At 46.9% G+C, this 19451-nt stretch overlaps 1 protein-coding gene and 1 long non-coding RNA gene across 3 annotated transcripts in view; one reads left to right on the forward strand and one right to left on the reverse strand.

Annotated features, from left to right (window-relative positions):
* STARD13 (StAR related lipid transfer domain containing 13) overlaps positions 1–14763 on the forward strand; it is a 210189-nt gene extending 195426 nt beyond the window's left edge. Inside the window, 8 exon segments of the mRNA XM_032496319.1 lie at positions 759–957; positions 5844–6007; positions 6009–6055; positions 6664–6778; positions 7646–7867; positions 8396–8613; positions 11578–11754; positions 12442–14763. Of these exon segments, the coding sequence (XP_032352210.1) occupies positions 759–957; positions 5844–6007; positions 6009–6055; positions 6664–6778; positions 7646–7867; positions 8396–8613; positions 11578–11754; positions 12442–12559 (1260 nt within the window). The 3' untranslated portion in view covers positions 12560–14763.
* LOC116668568 lies at positions 14326–19451 on the reverse strand. Of its 2 annotated transcripts, XR_004325719.1 has the most exons (3): positions 17791–19451; positions 16760–17618; positions 14326–15997 (listed from the first exon to the last, which is right to left on the reverse strand). It is a non-coding gene; the product is annotated as an uncharacterized LOC116668568 (long non-coding RNA). The 2 variants fall into 2 exon arrangements; XR_004325718.1 differs by having other exon boundaries at positions 16760–19451.

Genomic DNA, 19451 nt, shown 5'->3' on the forward strand with positions numbered 1-19451 from the left:
CCTAAGGATGGAAAAGGCACAGGACGATGTCTTGAAGTCTGCAGAAAAGGCACTCGGGATTCCCTCTCACCAGGGCCCTAGCTTATACGCATGATAACTAACCCCGCGGAGTAGCAAGTGCCCGGCATCTCCGAGGCACATACCGGGCGAGTGCCACAGGGAATCCAAGAAGCACAAGCGTGTGAGACTTTCAGGCAAAATACCTGCTTATGATATTACTCTGTTCATGAGCATAGTCCCTATAAAGCTGTCCCTCAGAGGGGCACTGGATGTGGTTACTCGTCTGGGATCCACCAAACCTTCCATTGACCGAACCTTCTCAAAATCCCCATTCAAGTGTGAGCACGAGAGGGCGGGAATTTTGTCCCATCTGCTCACTAATGACTCCTAGCAAGTCTAAGTCTGCTTGATTATAGGGGGTACTTAATCACTTCTTGTTAAATAAATGAATAAAATAATAACGTCTACCGTGTTACAAGGCTTGACAGGTTACAAAGCACGATCACATGTATTTTCTCAAGAGCCCTGTAAGGGGCAGGGATGTTACTTTTATTTTCATTTTGTGGGAGAGGAAGTCCGTGTTCACCTGCTGCCCAAAGCAGCTAGATTAGTCATTTACAATTTACTAGCTCGGATACAGCTCCAACCCATGGAGTCCTGTCCCCTTGCCTTCTCATCACCCCCAAGGTGCTTGCCGCAGGAAGAAAACGTCTGGGGCAAAGGCGGCCTCACTGACATGTCCCTGTGGCTTGTTTCAGGTGGGTCTTTTTCGAAAATCAGGCGTGAAGTCGCGAATCCATGCCTTACGTCAGATGAATGAGAGCTTCCCCGAGAACGTCAGCTACGAGGACCAGTCCGCTTACGACGTGGCCGATATGGTGAAACAGTTCTTCCGGGACCTCCCCGAGCCGCTCTTCACCAACAAGCTCAGCGAGACCTTCCTCCACATCTATCAGTGTAAGTGCGGGCCACGCAGGTCAGTGTTCTCAAGCACATCTGTCAGCCTGAGAAACAGCTGTCGATGGAATTTTAGTTATACGAGTACTACACGAATCCGTAAAGAGATACATGAAAGTTACACTTCTAGCTCCTCTCCAGAAGTAAGCTCTGCTCGCGGTTTGCTGTGGAGATCTCCAAGCTATGTTTTGTGCACTTGAAAATAACCTCTTGACTCCAAAACCGTCCTTCTCAATAGGGTTCTGTGTAAGTTGTAAAACTAACTTTCACCGGGCTTTTAATAAATTTAAAATGAAAAGGAAAAACAATAGAATATATTTTCCATCTAGATTTATTTAAAAGAAAGCATTTCCTTGGGATATATGAAATCCAAAAGTGTTAAAATGACTAGAAATAAAAGGCAAATGTATTTTAATAAAATGTATTTTAATTGGTGAAAAGTAAGCAAAACAAAACAAGTCTTAAGTTTAATTCAACTAATTTATGTTTTCACTTGGAACGTTATAAGTGATGTGAAGTTGATAATTCTCAGCAAAGGCCCTGTAATTAATCTTTGAAAATAGCCCTTATTGATTAAAGTGGGTATCCTGCTAAAGACAGTTGCAAAGAGGGGTATCAGAAGTTAACTCGTGACTCTTCTGGCTACACGGGTATGTTTATGACGTTGTCCCTCAGCACCGCGTGGGATTGGTTCTAGGACCTGCCCAGGATGCTCGGGTCCCATGGTTGGTTCTCCGTGTTCCGAGTTCTGCATCTGAGGATTCAGCCAAGCTCGAATTACAAACAAAACACAGGATTCACGGTTTGTTGAATCCACAAATTCAAGACCCAAGTATAGGGAGGGCCGACTGTGTATTTATTGAAAAAAAATCCGCCTGTTAAGCAAACCCGTGCAGTTCAAACCCATGTTGTTTGAGGGTCAGCTGTAAATATTTAATGGTCCAAGCCTCAGTTCTTTAGAAGAAAGCAATTGGCCTGAGGACTTCTGAGATTTTCCACAACATATGCATGAAGTGGACCTTGACATGGAATTGATCCAACTCGAAGAAGACTCCTGCTATAGAGAATTCTGCAATAAATGTGTTTCAAGAGTCTACAATATTGCAGATTCAAAGAGGATTATAACAAGTACCACTTGTTAAAACAGGATAAAGTGGTGACCCACTAAATAAATATTTTGTCAAAGTGAATAGGTTAAGTTAAATTAACGATACATGTTGCTGGAGCCAGGGAATTCCTGCTGTTTCTGCTGCAGGAGGCTGAGCTACATTTTTCAATTAAATCTCCCTTTTGGTTTGGAAGTAGCATATGTGAGTCTTGACATTTAATCAGTTCTCAGGTTAAGGTTGACACTAGTCTGAGGTTAAAGCCAGATTATTTCCATGAGATAAATGCTTTTAGCCCTTTGTGAGACTCAAAAACAAAAAAAAAAAAAAAAAAAAAACAAAAAACCCAAAACAAAACACCAGATCAAATCAGGGTTTATTTTAGCTGAGCAAACATTTACTGAGTTCCTCTTGTGTCTGGGCACTGTGCTGCGTGCACCGCAGAGCATGTGGGTGGGTAAGACTTCCTCTGTGCTCTTGAGGATCTTACAGTTGAGGGAGACGAGGCATGCACGTTAGTGACTGCAGTACAGCAAGTTGGGAGAAATTCCAGGAGAAGGTTACAAAGAAAACGCAAGGGGGTTGAGATGAGGCATGAGGACGCGGTCGAGAACTGACAGCTGAAGGCTGAGCGTGTGAGGAACACGTGCTGAGTGAAGCTGTGAGCACGCATGTGTGTCAGGAGATGGCAGTGTGTCTGTCTGGCTTGCAAGAAGGGTAACTGTCCAGTGCAGCACCAGGTGACTCCAGAAAATTAGACTCGGGCCGTACGAATCAAGTGGCAATGAACGTTAGGGCAAAGAGTTTATATTTGATTCATTAATCATTGGGGAGCTCTTGCATGTTGTTGAGGGGGTTACCAGTTACAATGCTCTCGGTTGTAAAGACAGAACCAAAAATCCAACAAACAGTTGTTGAAATAATAAAGACATTATACAATTGTACATGACAAGAAATCTGGAGTTAAATAATTGCAGAGTCAGTTAATTCAGTGAGCCTGGCTGAAGTCAGCCTCCCTCGGTTATCGCCTTAAGGTCACAATATGATCGCCACACGTATCATTATCATGTCTTCCCAAAATCACATTCAAAGGCAAGAGGTGGGCAGAAGGGTTCTCCTCGAGCATATACCTTTTATTATCAGGGAGATAAATTTACAGAAGGGCCTAGCGTATGTCTTGGTCCCATACACCAGAAATTTTACATTTCTCCCCTAAATCAATCACTGGAAAGAGCAACGGGATTACCCTTTTTGGTTTAGGCTGACATGGTTATCCCTTGGGCTCGAGGGAAGGGCTCAACTTCCCTGAGCACACTACAGCCCAAACTGACCCGCACGTGGGTTTTCTTACAGAGGAAGCAGCAGAGAGTAGGTCTTCCCTAGGCAGGCAAGCTGGTCCCCCAGGATGAACGTCCACCAGAAGTCCTTATTTGACGTGAATCTGGACGTGGTGTCTGAGGTGCTGGCCTGGATGAGAGTGGAAGGTTAGGGAGCCAGCACTCTGGGTCACCGGCTGTGACTTCCAGCAGCAAGGCTGGAGATACTCATTCCATGGATAGACCCAGAGTCAGTTTCCAAATGACTGTGGGGACAAGATGGACAGTTCTCCCGAGCAGGTCTGCTGTAGCTGTGTTGCTTCTGGGACTTTCATCAGAGTGTTGGATGACAATGAGCATATATGAAACCCACTGGTCTACCAGGAAGAGAAGGTTGGAATGATCAAAGATGTAGTTTTAAGGCCTGACGGCTGGGAGAATTCAGAAAGGAAGAGGGAAGGAAGCTGATTTGGAGGCAGGGAGGAGACTGGACGTGCTGCTAGCCACCCTCATGGTGGAAAATCATCCACACTTAGATATGCAGCTCTAGAACAGTCTCCTGCGAGCCAAGGAAGAGGCTGGAACCACAGGAGTGCCATGTGTCACAGAAAGGTCCCAGAGGATAGGATCCAATAGGCATGCTGGATTTGGGGATGAACTACTGGACCTTCACAAGCATGTTCAGTAGAAAATAATGGACAGAAGGTATTTCCTGAGGGATAAAGAAAAGAGTGAGTAGGAGGAAGCTGAGACAACATGCAGTCATGAGAAAATGTTGGCACGGAAGAGAAGGTCGGCAGTCTAAAGCTAAACAATGCATGCACTGGACATCTTACCTGAAGTAGCTTATTTAAAAGCAGTTCCAGGGCTCAAGCTGAATTTATGACATTTCAATGACAAGCTCGAAGTCATTAATAGTATCTGCTTCTGCTTCAGCACAAGCAAAAAAAAAGAAAAAGGTTTCTTGATCATTTGAACAAAATGGCTCTTCTCTGCCAACCCCAGGTCTGTCTTGTGCCAGTACACAGTGGATGCAGTGGGGGCGGGGATGGGTTCCAGAGCACTCTATCAACCACAGAAAGAAAAATGAGAAAAAAACCACTGCATGGAAACTAAACAACATGCTGCTAAAAAACCAATGGGTCAACGATGAAATCAAAGAAGAAATTTAAAAATACCTTAAGACAAATGGCAATGAAAACACAACCACACAAAATCTACAGGATGCAGCAAAAGCAGTCCTAAGAGGGAAGCTCATAGTGATACAGGCCTTCTTCAAAAAATAAGAGCAATTGCAAATAAACAACCTAACCCACCATCTAAGAGAACTAGAAAAAGAACAAACAAAACCTAAAGTCAGCAGGAGGAAAGAAAGAATAAAGATCAGGGAGGAAACAAGTAAAATAAAGGGTTTTTTTAAAAATAGGGGAAAAAATCAATCAAACCAAGAGCTATTTTTTTGAAAGAGTAAACAAAATTGACAAACCTCTGGCCAGAACACTCAGCTCATGGTCAGGCTTTTCCAGAATTAGGATTTGCTGGCTGACTGGGGCCAGGAGTGCTCCCGGCCCCGGGACGTATGGTGGCGAGAGGGACGGGGCTTGGGCAGGGGCCACGCCACAGCCCTAGAGCAGCAGGTGCCACAGCTTTTTATCAGGCACACCTACCAGCAGGGGGGATCTGAGCGTGCGTACTCACTCACTTTTAATAATATAAATACATTGTGATACACTGTGCCCATCATAAAACACATCCAATCAGTATTTTTAAAGCAGGAGAGAAAACATAAACACCATTAGACACTCTAAGAGCTGCTTCCCACACCCTTCGGAGCACAGATCCCTGCTACAGAGGCCTGCGCTGGAACCTGGTGTTTGAAGAAAGACAACGGGGATCACCTGAGTGAGCTTCTGACTGTCTTTCAGGGTGAGAGGAATCAGGGTAGTGAGTCAGGCCTAAAAGATCACGAACAAACACAACCAGGAGGCAGCAAAATGCAACACGGAGCACCCATTTTTCTATGGTGTTTCCATTTCATTCACCTCGTTGTTGGGGCCAATTCCCTCTCAAGCCTGCACGGCCAGCGCCCAGCACCACCGCAGGGACACCCCCAAGGGGAACGGGTCTGCGAAGGGAGCCTGGCTCCTCTCCTCCAAGCCCGGGGCATCCTGGGGAGGGGCAAGAGGTTTGAAAGCAGGTGAGGAGGTGGATTGCTCTCCGGGAGTAAGAAAGGCCAGGACAGGGTGCTCCTTGCCAAGTCCTGCCTCGTCGTCAGGACTCGGGGTTCTGGAGTTAGACCCTGGGGTTCCCGCCCCGCAGAGAAGCAGGGACGTCTCTGCACCGTTAGCTGTCGTCGTCCTCACTGGCGACGATGACGATGCCCGTGAGTGTGTCCCCGGGAAGGGGCGCTGGCTCACTCCCTCCTGCTGGCTCCTCTCATGGCCGGGCCCCCACTGTTCCGCAGATGTCCCCAGAGAGCAGCGGCTGCAGGCAGCGCAGGCGGCCGTCCTGCTGCTGGCGGACGAGAGCCGGGAGGTGCTGCAGACGCTGCTGTGCTTCCTCCACGACGTGGCCGGCGCGGTGGAGGAGAACCAGATGACGTCCATGAACCTGGCTGTGTGTCTGGCCCCCGTCCCTCTTCCATCTGAATTTACTGAAGAAAGAAAGCTCCCCCAGGTGGGTTTTTCTGAGCAGGCGCACTAATCCTAAACCAGGTGTTCCCCGCAGTGACTGAGCAAAAACTTCTCCTGTCGGATTTCAACTTGAGGATGTATCAGCACGTGCTTTATAGTCAGAAAATGTTTGGAGGCCACCTGATTGTTGTGGCTCAGAGTCATGGAACTATCACAGTAACACTGAGGAATGGCCTTGGTGATCCAGAACACCTGGAGTTTTGTTTTGTTTTGTGTATGTTCACGGGAAGGAGGGAGAGAGTACACGAAGTAGTATTTTACAATCTTTAATTTTTTTGTTAAAGGCTAGATTTAAGGCCCAAGCACAGCAGCTTGCAGTGAAGTGGTTTCAAACTTGGGAAAAATAGGTTAATTTCTCCCCCAGCAGTTATGCCTGCCCTTGTATTTTTCCAAGGTTTTTCATCATGGGCTGTCAGACTCTCAGCCTGATTCAGGATATCTAAGACGTGTGGTCACTGTTTTTATTTGGAAATGAGAAAGTCTGGGATCGGGGGGGCATCTGGGCATAAAGACATAGCAAAGGGATGCACTCTGTACTGTGAAAAGCTCTTGGATTTAGGCTCCACTGAGGACTCTCCCCTTCAATTCCAGAGTCATCCAGAAGAAATACGCCACCGGGAAGCCGGATCAAAAGGACCTCAGTGAGAATCTGGCCGCAGCTCAGGGGCTGGCCCACATGATCATGGAATGCGACAGACTTTTTGAGGTGAGCGAAAGGCTCCGACTGCCTTCTTCACAGCTCTTGGAACTTGGTGAGATGCTTGGAATGGTTGCTACGCTTAGGGCTTATTTCTGTTTGTTCTCGATTTTATATTGACACTGGTACCCGCCACAGATCTGGTCTTTGCCGCCCAGAAACACGGGGAGCTAGCTGCATAACTGAGGCTTTGACAGTTAAAGGCTCTTGGGTTTACCATGTTGATGGTGTTTATGAAAACAGGTACCTCAACCTCAGGTGCCAGGTCCCAGGCTAGCCGGACACCTATGTAATATTTGATGTGACCTCGGGACTTGATTAGAGTCAACATCTGTGTGTGTGTGTGTGTGTTTGTATGTGTGTGATACTGGGCATCACTGTTAGCTCAGAATCAATGACAGCTTATGAACACAGCCACAGATATGCTAAAGAAACAAGTGAACTAGACTGCTGGCAAACTTTTTGTAGCAAAATTAGCATTTGCAAATGGGAGAAGTGTGCTAAAAAGGTAAAGCTATTTCTAAGTCATATTTGATGTTTCCCTTAAGTCTGTGCGCTCTAATTTTCCTGAGCCCAGGTTTTACCAAACTGAATAAAAGTACCTTACAAGTAAAATCAAAGGAAAATGGAAAGAATGAATGGGCAGTCCTGGCAATGTTTTGAATAATAAATATAGCCTCAAACAGATTTGCGTTTCCTGACTTTAGGAAGGCCTCCCCAACCCCCTTGTCACTGATCTTAGATAAACATCTCTTGCCCCGCGGCACTCGGCCCATTGCCCATACAGTGGTTTCCCACAAGGCTACTTTGCTTTCTCTGTTAGTCTCGGCATTTCTTAGCTCAGTGCGTCACTCTTCCATGCATCCATTGGTTCAGGTCCCGCTTGAGATGGTGGCCCAGTCTCATAACTCGTATGTGGAGGCTGAGATCCATCCTCCAACTCTGGAAGACCTGGGGGCCCAGCTGGAGGAGAGTGGGGCCACTTTCCACACATACCTGGAACAGCTCGTCCAGGGCCTCCAGAAGGAAGCCAAGGAGAAGTTCAAAGGCTGGGTCACGTGTTCCAGTGCAGACAACACAGATCTTGCTTTCAAAAAGGTAATCTAAGGGCTTGGGATTCAACCTTCAAAGAGCCAAGTCTCACAATCAGGGATTTGTTTTGCTTTGAAGAAGGCTGCTCTGTCCTCAAGGCTTGGCTCAGACAAGAATCAGTCCAAGACCACTCTGGAGTCTGACTGCAGACTGGGGAACCAGACTGCTGGGTCCCAGGCCTGGCCCTGTCCCTTAGCTGTGTGACGTTGGGTCAGTCACACGCCTCTCTGTGCCTCTGTTTGCTCATTTGCATGATGGACATAACCATAGCACCACTGTCAGAGGAGGGCTATTTAAAAATCAGGTGGGTAGGAACAGTGCCTGCCACACAGGAAGCCCTGTGTGTGTTGGTTATCATTTTTATTATCATCCTTCTTTTAAGCTTAAGGATGAATGTTTTAAAACTGAGGCATGCAGAGCCATGACTTCAAGCTACATAATCGGCGGTGTTTTTTGAATGCCCAGTGGAGAACGGTTGGTTTTTGTTAGAACCAGTGACCGACCCCTTCAGCCTTTGCTGCTGTCTTTCCCGAGGTGGGAGACGGGCCCCCGCTGAAGCTGTGGAAGGCGGCTGTGGAGGTGGAGGCGCCCCCCTCGGTGGTTTTGAATCGCGTGCTGAGAGAGCGCCACCTGTGGGATGAGGATTTTGTGCAGTGGAAGGTGGTGGAGACTCTGGACCAGCAGACAGAAATCTATCAGTACGTGGTGAACAGCATGGCGCCCCATCCCTCCAGAGACTTCGTGGTCCTCAGGTAAGCCTGGCTCCGGGGTTTAAGACGTTCTGTTCCGAAAGCAGGAGAAGAGCGGCCGGCTGAAGCATTTCAGAGTTCTCCCACCCAGGCCCAGCCGCCGGGGAACAGCGCAGCCGGCCCTCACTTCCCAGCGTGAAAACTTACGCTGCCGTGTCCGCGCCCGACTCCCGGCTTCTCTCACCAGCGCACAGCTCTGCCGGCTCGCTCGTGGCCTCTTTCATCACGGAGCGCCGGTTTATCAGGCCCCGAATACCGTTCATTTCCTCCGAACAGAGTCCCGACAGTAGCTGCGGTTTGTCCAGTTGTACTTTCTGCCAAATTATGCACATTGAATCTGACTGGCTTTTCTCCTGATTTTGCCTTTCTCCCCCTTGGAAAGCAAGGCCTCAGTTGTGTCACTCTCAGTCTGGAGTGTGTGTAACTTCAAAATCCATCTGTGTGACTTCAAGTGTTCATAACTCATTTCCACGCACAGAAACCTCAGCACAGCCCTGGAGGGCCCGCTATGCTGGCACGCTTGGATGTCCAGAAAGAGTTCAGGGCCTGACAGGGCTTGCGAGTCCTGTGTCTACTGTTGAAATGTTGCTTCTCATAGATTTCTGGGCTGCGTTCGGGACCCCTGCTCTCGGGGTTCGGAATTAGATGCTCCAACCAGCAGCAGGAAGCTTGCGCAGTAGAGCGCTGGGCATGGGCTGGTGCGTCGGTGTTGAATTAGAAGGACAGGGGTTGAGGAAACTAACAAACCCCAAGAAATATAATTAACTCAATAATCCTTTGTTATTGATAATTGATGGTGAATACTGTCTCTTCTCATAGATTAGCAGTATAGAAGGAATCACTCGTGAAATTCCCAAATGTATATTTAAAATAGTTCCTTTATTAAACTAGTCTTGATGGGAAACTAAAGGTTACTTTTCACATGGGCTATTTATGCCTTTGGAATTGGTCCTTAGGACCTTGAATTTTAAGTGTCATTTTTTCCCTAAATATATGTGTTTATCTTAGCAACCTTGGGATCCTGGTGGGGAATGTGGGTGGCTGTAAGGGTGGCTTATTACCACAGTTACTGAGACATTAGTCATATCCTGGAAGTTAAACTTTCCACCTTCACCCCTGCAAGAAAATTGAATAGTTCTAGCATGGTCACCGTGGGGGTGGGGCCGCGCCATAGCCCGCCTCTTCCCTCACCTTAGGGGAGGCTGAGGGCCAGAGTCCAAGCACGGACCCGCCCTCCTTCCATTCATCCTGCAGTGCCGCCCGCCTGCTGTTTCTCATGGATCTTCCCATCACTGCCAGGAGCCAGGCACCGTCGGAGGCTCCAGGGATACCCAGGGAACAGCGCAGACCGCAAGCCTGCTCTCTCCAGGCTCCTCCTTTATCAGGGAGAGAGAGTCAATAAATAATAAGTAAGGCGGATAGGATTACTTATCTTGGCGTGATTTAAGTAAGATAGAGGGATAGTAAGGGGAGGAATTTTAAATACAGTAGTCAGAGCAGAGTCTCACTGCGTTGATATTTGAGCCAAGACTTGAAGGAGAAGGTGGGTGGACCATGAGGTGCTGACGGAGAAGAACTCAGCACTTAGGAGGATTAATAATGAACCAGTCATGTTTCCTGCAAAAGGAATTCCTTGTGATTATGATATAAAAGGCAGAAAGTGACAGGTACGGAGAGGAAGTCACAGGCTGAGGTACTTCCCGTCTTCAGGGCGTCTCCCCGTCTAGGCCAGCGCACACATGGCTGGTCTCCTCTTAGGAGTACCGTGTTTACGTCTCACTTTATCCCTTTGTCTAGTTCCTCAGGAGCTTCCAGTGACAGTCACTGAAGTCTTTTCTCTTTTATCCCCACAAATCTGTACAGTCTTCAGTCTTCATTATTAGTCACAGCACCACGCATGGAAAGAGAATGGTCTCACTCACGGAGAGGTTGCTTCGCATTTGTGTAGGGCTTGCTTATTCCCAAATTCCAGGTAATAGTTTCTCCTTCTGGTGTGCAAGGACAGGACGAAGTGCTAGATGAGGTTACGAAGCACGGGGATGGGACCCGTGACACAAACAGCTGAGGTTATAATAATCCAACCTATTCTATGGTAGAAGTCACTGTTACAGAGATGCTCACGTGGTTCCTAACTCCCATCTACAACCTCTTCGCAGGTGGTAGCCCCCTATGCTTGAATAGCTCCAGTAACAGTGAACTCCCTAGCCCCATAGCCCACTCCATTTTTGAAGAATGCACATCGTGAGACAGCTGTTTTCTGCACTGAGTTGAAACATGCCTTTGTATCTCTGCTTTTGAGCGTCAAATCAACTGTATTTATTTCTTCTCCCACTCCAGAGCCACTCAGGGACTTGAAGGCAATTAACTGTGTCTAGTTTTCTTCAAGCTAGAGCTTGAAGCTTCACCAGTTCATTTATCCTTTCAGACTTGGGTTGAGCGTCACCTCCTCCAAGAAGCCTTCCCCTGTATGCCTCCCTTTCCATTCCACATGCTCTCAGAGCGGGAGTGCTCCGTACACAGCCATATCACTGCACTTGCCACGGTGTTTTAGGGTTCTCTCTGTGGGTCTGTTCTCATCCTGGGCTGGAGGTCTTTGTGTCCTTAGTGTCGTCTCAGAGCTTGCACATCTGATAGATGTTTGCTGAATGAACTAAATGAACGGGTTCTAATCCCAAAGGGTAAGGCCATCCCTTCGATGGTGGGCAGGAGCATCTGCAGACTCCCTTGGGGATTCCAAAGGCAGATCTGAAAGCTGCAAGACCACTTCTGACCTCTGGGTCGGAGGGCTGAGGCCCTTGCTTTGAACTGCGCTGTATAAACGTTACACGCACTTATGGAAACCATTAGCTTAATCCAAGTAACTGGGCCTGAAATTTGAGCAGGAAAATGCAAGTGTAAACCTCAGTGCTGCACTCAAGGTCTTCTTTCTCAGCCGTAATTCTGAGGTGCGGGATTGTTTTGCTGCAGGACCTGGAAGACTGATTTGCCCAAAGGAACGTGCACCCTGGTGTCCCTCTCCGTGGAGCACGAGGACGCCCAGCTCATGGGCGGTGTGCGGGCTGTGGTGATGGACTCTCAGTACTTAATAGAGCCGTGTGGCTCCGGCAAGTCGCGGCTGACCCACATCTGCAGGGTGGACCTGAGGTGGGTGTGCACACCCGGGTGACAGGCGCGGCTCCGAGGCTCAGCTCCTGTTCATCATCCGATTCCTTCCTTCACGGCCCTTCCCCTCATTGCCATTATCACACTTCCAGAGGCCACTGTGTGCCTCCTGCTTTTCCTCCTTCCACCCTTGCTAAAATTCTGGTGCTCTCCTGCAGCCCTTTGCTCGTCTTGAAGCATCTTCAGTTTGTCCCCACTTGTATTTCTGTGCTTCCAGGACAGAGCAAACTCCAGCACGTAGTAGATACTCAGTGAATCCGAGTCCCCCTGCTTGTGTTTCTCTTCAGCCTGTCCCCCTTGGCTGCTCCCTCCAGTGGCCCTCCTTTGAGAAGAAACTAACCTAAATCCAGCTCCCTCGGGGCATTCGTGATGCTGAGCCGAGTTCTTGCTCTGGGTGGATGTGGACTGAGTTTTCTCGGTAATTCCTAGAATTTAGTCTGACTGGCCCGAGAGGCTGTCATCCTAAAGCACCCGTGAGTGCTGGGAGGAGAGACTGAGCACTTGGCTGAAAAGGCATTTTAAGGCCCCTGACGACAGAATGAGGGTCTCAGATCCTCAGAGCAGCAGCCCCGAGGGGAACGCAGGGCACGAGCACAGCACTGTCGAACATGACAAGTTGTGATTTGGAAAAAGATTTTCCCACTTCCTTTCTGATTTTTGTCCCCACAGAGGTCACTCCCCAGAATGGTACAATAGAGGCTTTGGACACCTGTGTGCAGCGGAAGTTGCCAGGATTAGAAACTCTTTTCAGCCCCTCATTGCTGAGGGTCCAGAGACAAAAATCTGAGTTTTCCCCAGTGTGACATCAAACTCAGGGAAGAGAAAGCGAAAGCAAACACTCGTGGGAGAGCGTGTGCTCCTGAGAAGGCAAGAGGGAGAGAGAAACTGATTGACGAGGTTTATGCTTAAACATGGAAGCACTGAGAAGTCGGAATGTTGAAGATGCAGGAATTTCCAAGAACTTTTCTAGCCTTCCTGGAGATGGCTATAGCCCTACTAATATATTTTTAAAAATCAGAACATTTATCTATGTTACTTAAAATTAAATGGATTATTCCTTGTGCATTGCCTAATTTGCTATTTAAAGGCTTCTAAGAAGCATATTCTTAACTGTAAATACATGTATGTATAGCATATGTACATATGTGTGTATATCGCCATCTTTACTGTATATATGTAAAATACCATTTTATATATAATTGCGTATTTTGAAGAGGAACACATCTGATTCGGCGAGTCCCTTCCCCCCATTGTCTTTCCAAGCTGCTCTGGGCCCCATCTCCCCGCTGTCCTGTAAGCTGAGCAGGATCTGCTGCCAACACCAAAGTGTGAAAATATGTAGGCTGCCCTGATGTTTAACCAAAGATTAGCCAACCAAAGGACAACAGCATTAAATGGGTCTTGCCTGTTGTCAGTTTGTGTTATTCAAAAACTGAGCATGGAGTGTTGATAAAGCAAGGAAAAGAATATTTAGTCCTCTTTAAAGCAAAGACACGGGTGAGAAGTCATTACCAAATTCAAGGCTGGATGACCAGTTGCCACGGGGCCAGCAGGGGCCGTTTCAGTGAAATGTCGGGCGCTGGTGGACCACTGGAGTCAGCGCGAGCGACTGAAACAGAACCTGTGCTTCCCCTGCTGATTAGAGCTGAAAATAATCTCCGTTGCATAGTCACCACCAAAGGGAGCCTCTGTGTCTTACCGCATTCTCATAGATACATTTTGTAATGTTCTTGAATGTCCTTCTATTTGACCAGTGGCCTATTTGGTCACAGTTAGTTGGCATTTTCTTACCAATGCATTGCACTGACTTTAACTCTGGACACCAGACAAAGGGAGATGATGGTCATGCAAGAGTCCTGGACCATTACAGCTTCAGGGAATTCTAATATCGCTACGTAGGACGCTCTCAAGATAGACTTCATTAAAGTTTTGCAATCTGAAAGACAGGGTTTTAAACTAGTATTAAGACCAAAACTGTGTTCTTCAATTAGTTTTAGACAACAGAAACAAGTTTGTTAAGTCCACGTTTCTTCATTAGCCAGTCAATCTACCTATGCATTTGCCCCAACCTTATTTATTATTGTAGAGACTAAGCAAACTGACTTCCTTAACCAATTGCCAATGAATTTAAGTTGGTTTTTTTTTTTTATTGTAATTCAACAACTGTAGAGAGGAAGATAATTTATTGTGTTTGGTTTCAGGGAGAGATTGGTATCATAATTTAGCAATCGGTGTTGGAGGAAAAAGAAACTTAAATGAGTGTTTTCCTTTTTTTTTGTATTGTATGCATTTATGTAATATTTTCTCTTATCAGCAATGTGCAATTCTTTACTGAGAGGAATAAAAATGCTATATGTGAGCTCTGTATGGTACAAGTAAAATCATACTGTTCGAATTGTGACCTGGGAATTTTTGTTTCCTTGCCTACCTAAGAAGGTGGCGGCAAACCCCTAATTTTCCATTTGGGCAGTGCCCTGTGAGCAAAACAGATTCACCCCGCCATGCATCTTAAATTTAACTATAAATGCCGGATTACTTTAACAGGCATAGACAAGATCATTAAGTGAATTTTAATCTAGCTTAATGCTGGTCCTACTCCAGAGATGGGACCCTATGTTTTTGGAAAATATGACAGGCACACAAGGACGAATGGTGGTATGTCACCTAGAGCAGGGCTTCTCCAGCCTTAGCGGCACATGGATCACCTGGAGATCTTGTTACAATGCAGACTCTGATCCAGGCAGTTGGGGGTGGGCCTGAGAGTCTGCATTTTCAACCAGCTTCAGGGATGCCCAGACTGCAGGCCCAAAGATCACACCCTGAGAAGCCAGAGCCTAGAGGATATTTAAAACAGAATGAAAACAAATGTGATTGTATTTCTGACTCCCCTTCTCTTCAGATTACCTGACGTTTTAATTTTATGCACATATTAATCACATCACTGCTGCATAACAACACAGAACATCCTTAAAAAAAGAAAAAGAAAAAAGAGGAAAAAGAGCTTGTTTGTCAAATACCATAGTATTTTATTCATTGTTATCTTGCCAATGGAAATAAAATATAATATTGCCTTAATATTATATTTATACCTCATGTATATTTTTACCTCAATTGTTGGTATCAATCATCAATTGTAAATAAATAATTGCCAAGGCAAATAAATTTATATACATTAAATATATCCTTTTTTTCTATAAAATTTGATTTTCATACTTCACCCTGTAGGTGGAAAGCCTGCTTCCTAAGGAAGATTTCTCTCTAAGACAGCTTCGCCATGAGTTTGACTCCTTGGTACCACAGTGAACATCTCCCTTAAATATAAAGAGTTACATGAAAGTGAAGATTGTTGTCTACAGACGTTCAGTAACAGTCTTGGTGCCTTAACCTGTGGGTAGGGATTTCGTTTACATTTCATTGTTCTTAAATCTAGAAGCTAGAGAACATAGGTATCGTATTTTTATGAAAGATTCAAGGAACTCTAGCTACATTTCATTTTCATTGAGTGAACTAGAAACTGAGACTTATGGCTGCCCCACTAGACCGTGAAGAACAGCCGAATCTGACTCTGAGCCCCCTGCCTTCCTTCCCTGCACAGTCAGCCCTCCATATCCACAGGTTCTGCATCCAAGGATTCAACCTACCATCAATCAAAAATATTCAAAACAAATACAAGAAAGTTTCCAAAAGCAAAACTTGAATTTGCTGTGCACTGGCAACTATTTACATAGTATTTACATTGTATTTACAACTATTTACATATCACTTGCATTGTATTAGGTATTATGAGTAATGTAGAGATGATTTAAAGTATACAGGAGGACGTGTAGGTTATATGCAAATACTACACTGCTTTATATAAATTAAAGGACTTGAGCAATCCCTGGATTTTGGTAACTGAGCCAATCCCCTGCAGATACCCAGGGATGACTGTATGTTTTCCTTCTCAGAAATGACAGAGGTAGCCCCTAATTAAGCAAGCAGGTGCTCTCAAACATTCTCAGCTACAGGCTACAAAAGCCACAGCAGCCCTAAAGATGGTATGCCCCCATGAAAATTATCCAAACTCTGCTCTCTGCCCCTCACTCTCATGCCGCCTCCCATTACCTGAAGGTTTCGCTTTCACAGGCAAAGGAAGAATTTCAACTGCTCCCTTCCTCTTCTACGTGAAAGAAGAGAATGTGGTTGTCATTCTAGCAGCCACAGGCACCAGCGTGGTTCTGGGACCCTGAAGCAGATGAAATCCAAACTTGATTCTGAGTCTGCGTCATGAAGTTCTTAGGCATGAAACTGTTCTGCTTCTGTCTTTTGATATTTGGCCACAGAAAAACCAGTCGTATGACTTCTTCTGAGAAAGTTAATGTAAAGGGGTAAAACAGACCCCAGTCAGGGAGAGTGTCACACTGTTCGTGTAGTGCTTGCAATGACTATGAACTATCCAGGTGGAGATACTCAGCCACCAGCGGGTCACACAGGTCTGAAACATTAAGAGAGTGACCAGGGCCCAAAGCTGGAGGTATGTCCCATGTTCACTGGAGCTGTGTTGTCCCTGCCTCTCCTGGCCGTACAGGTAGTGGTCCAGTGAGACAAGCCACTCTTTCCCGTCTCTGTGACTTTGCATTGACCTCCTCCCCATCTTGTTGGTCATATGATAGCCCATTGATTCCTCAAAAGCCTACTTTGGCATTATTTGCTCATGGACTTTCCTGACCAGCTGTCTGAATTCCACTTGCATCTTCATATATTAATTTTATCGCATGAACCACATCTCATTTAGTTATTTGGCCATAAATCTAACTTCCCCTAGACTATAAGCTCTTAGGAACAAGGACCATGTCTTACTCAGCTCTGAAACTCCATCTCCTAGGACACCTTCTGCTACATTATTATATAAGTATTTAAAATGAACCGGACATAAAGATAATAGGAGCCAAAGAAATGGAAGTCATAGCCTAGTGTAGAGTATTCCAAAGTTAATGAAATAACTTACGTTTTGTGTTTTGACTACTTCAACTCTCCAATAACACAAAGAATGGAGAATTAGCTGGTCTTCCAAGAAGTTAAATGCAGTGGTTTCTGAAATTAGCAAATGCTGAACATCTGCTTGCAGAAAATAGGACAATTGGATTAGTTAATTCATTCAGCAAATATGTGTGGAGCTCACCATGTGCCACACAATGTTCTAGGTGTTCAGTAAATAAAACAATGAATAAAATCGGTGAATAAAACAGACCAAACAAATCCCTGTCCGCATGGAACTTACGGTTTGGTGAAGAAAATACCCAAGAAACAAGATAAATAAGTGACCTGGGAAGCTTTCCGGAAAAAATTAAAAACAGAGGAAGGAGATGGATTAGACAGTCAGGGAAAAGCTCACCGAGGGCCTGGGGTAGAGAACTATTCAAAACGACACGCTGAGTACTTTCCCTCCAGCTCCCCGGGAGTGGCTGAAATTACAGTGGTGGGAATGATCCATTAGTCAGTTTGCTGAGACTTACTCCTTGTGAAGGAAAAGCAACGGAGTCGAATGAAGCCTCCGAGGGCACACTTGCTGATGGGGGTGGCCGCGTCTCCCAGCCCGTCAGAAAGCAGGGCCCTCGCAAGCCCTGCAGGTGTCAGGAGCCCCCACGGCCCGGCCGCAGCGTTCGGGGTGGACGGCCCCACACCCACACCCGGCCCTGCTGACCACGCCCACGCCCCTGTCAGTTCACTGCTGGGCCCCACACGTCGGTCACACTGGCACCGGGGTCCTGAGACGGAAGACCCCGCTCTCCGGTGATACTTGCTTACGGAACTGGTCCCAGCGCCTCCCTAAATCCCCACAGGTGACACTTGTGATAAGATTCAACCTGCACACCGGGGAGAAGTACAAGATAGGTTGTAACTTAAAGCTGCAGGCACCCAAACCTGACCCCGGAGGCTCTGACCTCTCGGCCCGCCGCGCGGGGACCCGCCGCTCAGCCCCCACTCTGGGGGCCAGTGAGCACCCGCTGCAGCCCGCCTCGCCCCGGGCCCCAGCACCTAGCGTGTCGAACAGGCGCTGAGGGGCGAGAGGAGTTCGCCTCAGCCGAAGACCCGCCTTCATCCACGCACCGGCCGCGCGGCGCCACCCGAAGACCCGGAAGATAACCACACCTTGGAAGCGCGTGGGTTCGTTGCCCTAAAACTGGGCCCATCCCAGGAAAAAGTGGCGCCTGTGACGGCGCTTCTTCGCCTTCCCTTTCCGGCCCCTGTCCACGCAGCCATCTCGGTGGGTATCAGTCATCCCATCTGCTGAAAAGCTGACTGATGACATTTTAATGTGAATGAGTTTCAGCCGGAGCTGCTTCACTATGGATTTGCATAATAGAGACTTTTATCACATTATTGGGCATCTGAGGCTTTCTCTCCTGTTACAGGAATTCAGGCATCAGCAGGTAGATGGGAGCTATTTTTGGAATAAAGAAGAGCCTGAAATTACACTTCCACATAAAAAAGCCTAACGCTGAAAGTCACCTGATCTCTTTGTTCTTGGAGGGCTGGAGGGGGTGGGGTCTCTTCCCCCACTTGGCCCCTCCTTCCCTGGGGAAGCTTGGGTGCTGGGTTCCGGGGACAGAAAGGGATGGGAGCTTTACTTGAATTCAGAAGGGCTTTTCTAGGCAGCCTCCTCCCACCCGGCCCTTCCTTCCACCAGTTCAACACTGTCTGAATCTCACCTTTTCTTCTCTGAGAATCCCCACCCCCATTCCTTGGGTTTCCAAGCCCATTAAGCATTTTCTGAAGAAGTCCCCAAGAAGGTATGTGGTATCCACTTTGTCTCAATCCTATAATGCACAGCTTTGCCAGGAACTCTGTGCCCAAGGAAGACCCAAGGGAGCACCCACATCCAGCGGTGGCAGCCAGGGGAGACGGGACCCTGCCTCTCTGGGGCTGGTGGGGCAACAGGAGGTGGGCTTCCCACAGACTCCAAATGGACAAGAGTTGAAGACGTCGAGTGAGGGAGTGCCAAACTGTAGATTACCAGGCAAAAAAAATAAGACTGCTGGATTTGGGGTATTCATTGGTTTTCCTTGTGTTCCTGCAGTTTCTCTGTTGCTCCCTCATCTATCAGGAAAAATAAAAAGGAAACAGGCATAACTGTCAATTCTATTTACACCACAGAGTGGGCTGACTTCCATAGAGATGAGCAGTTCAAATTATTTTGGAGAAATAAAGCTGCCCAATCATCTGAAATGAAATATACTCTCTAACGAGCAGCCGCTGAGGAGGACACCATCCATCACTGGGGTCTACGGGGGCTGCCTGCTGGGACAAGGAACACATACTCCAGAACCGGGCTTCTCTTCTAGAACTTCATAAAACTGAACATTCAACTCAAAAGAAGCTTAGAAATGGCAACGGAAAGCAGATTTCTTCTTAGTTTTCTATCCCCCCAGCAGTGTATGTACAAAGCATAGAAAAATATCAAAGCAGCGATGCAGTGTTTCAAACAAAATGCAGCAGCAGTTGGGCCGCCTTACTTGCTTTTCAGACAGCTGTGTGGCCAGCTCATCTTCCCCATAAATCTCAAAATTCACATTAAACTGAGCCCTGCTCCGCTGTAGTCCTGATGACTCAGTCACTGTTCAGGGCCCAGACAATCACAAAGCAAGCATCAAGCAGGCGCCTTTACATGAAATGAAGGAATTTTAAACAACTGTACA

This window comes from Camelus ferus, chromosome 14, assembly GCF_009834535.1.
Source record: "Camelus ferus isolate YT-003-E chromosome 14, BCGSAC_Cfer_1.0, whole genome shotgun sequence".
Taxonomy (NCBI): Eukaryota; Metazoa; Chordata; class Mammalia; order Artiodactyla; family Camelidae; genus Camelus; species Camelus ferus.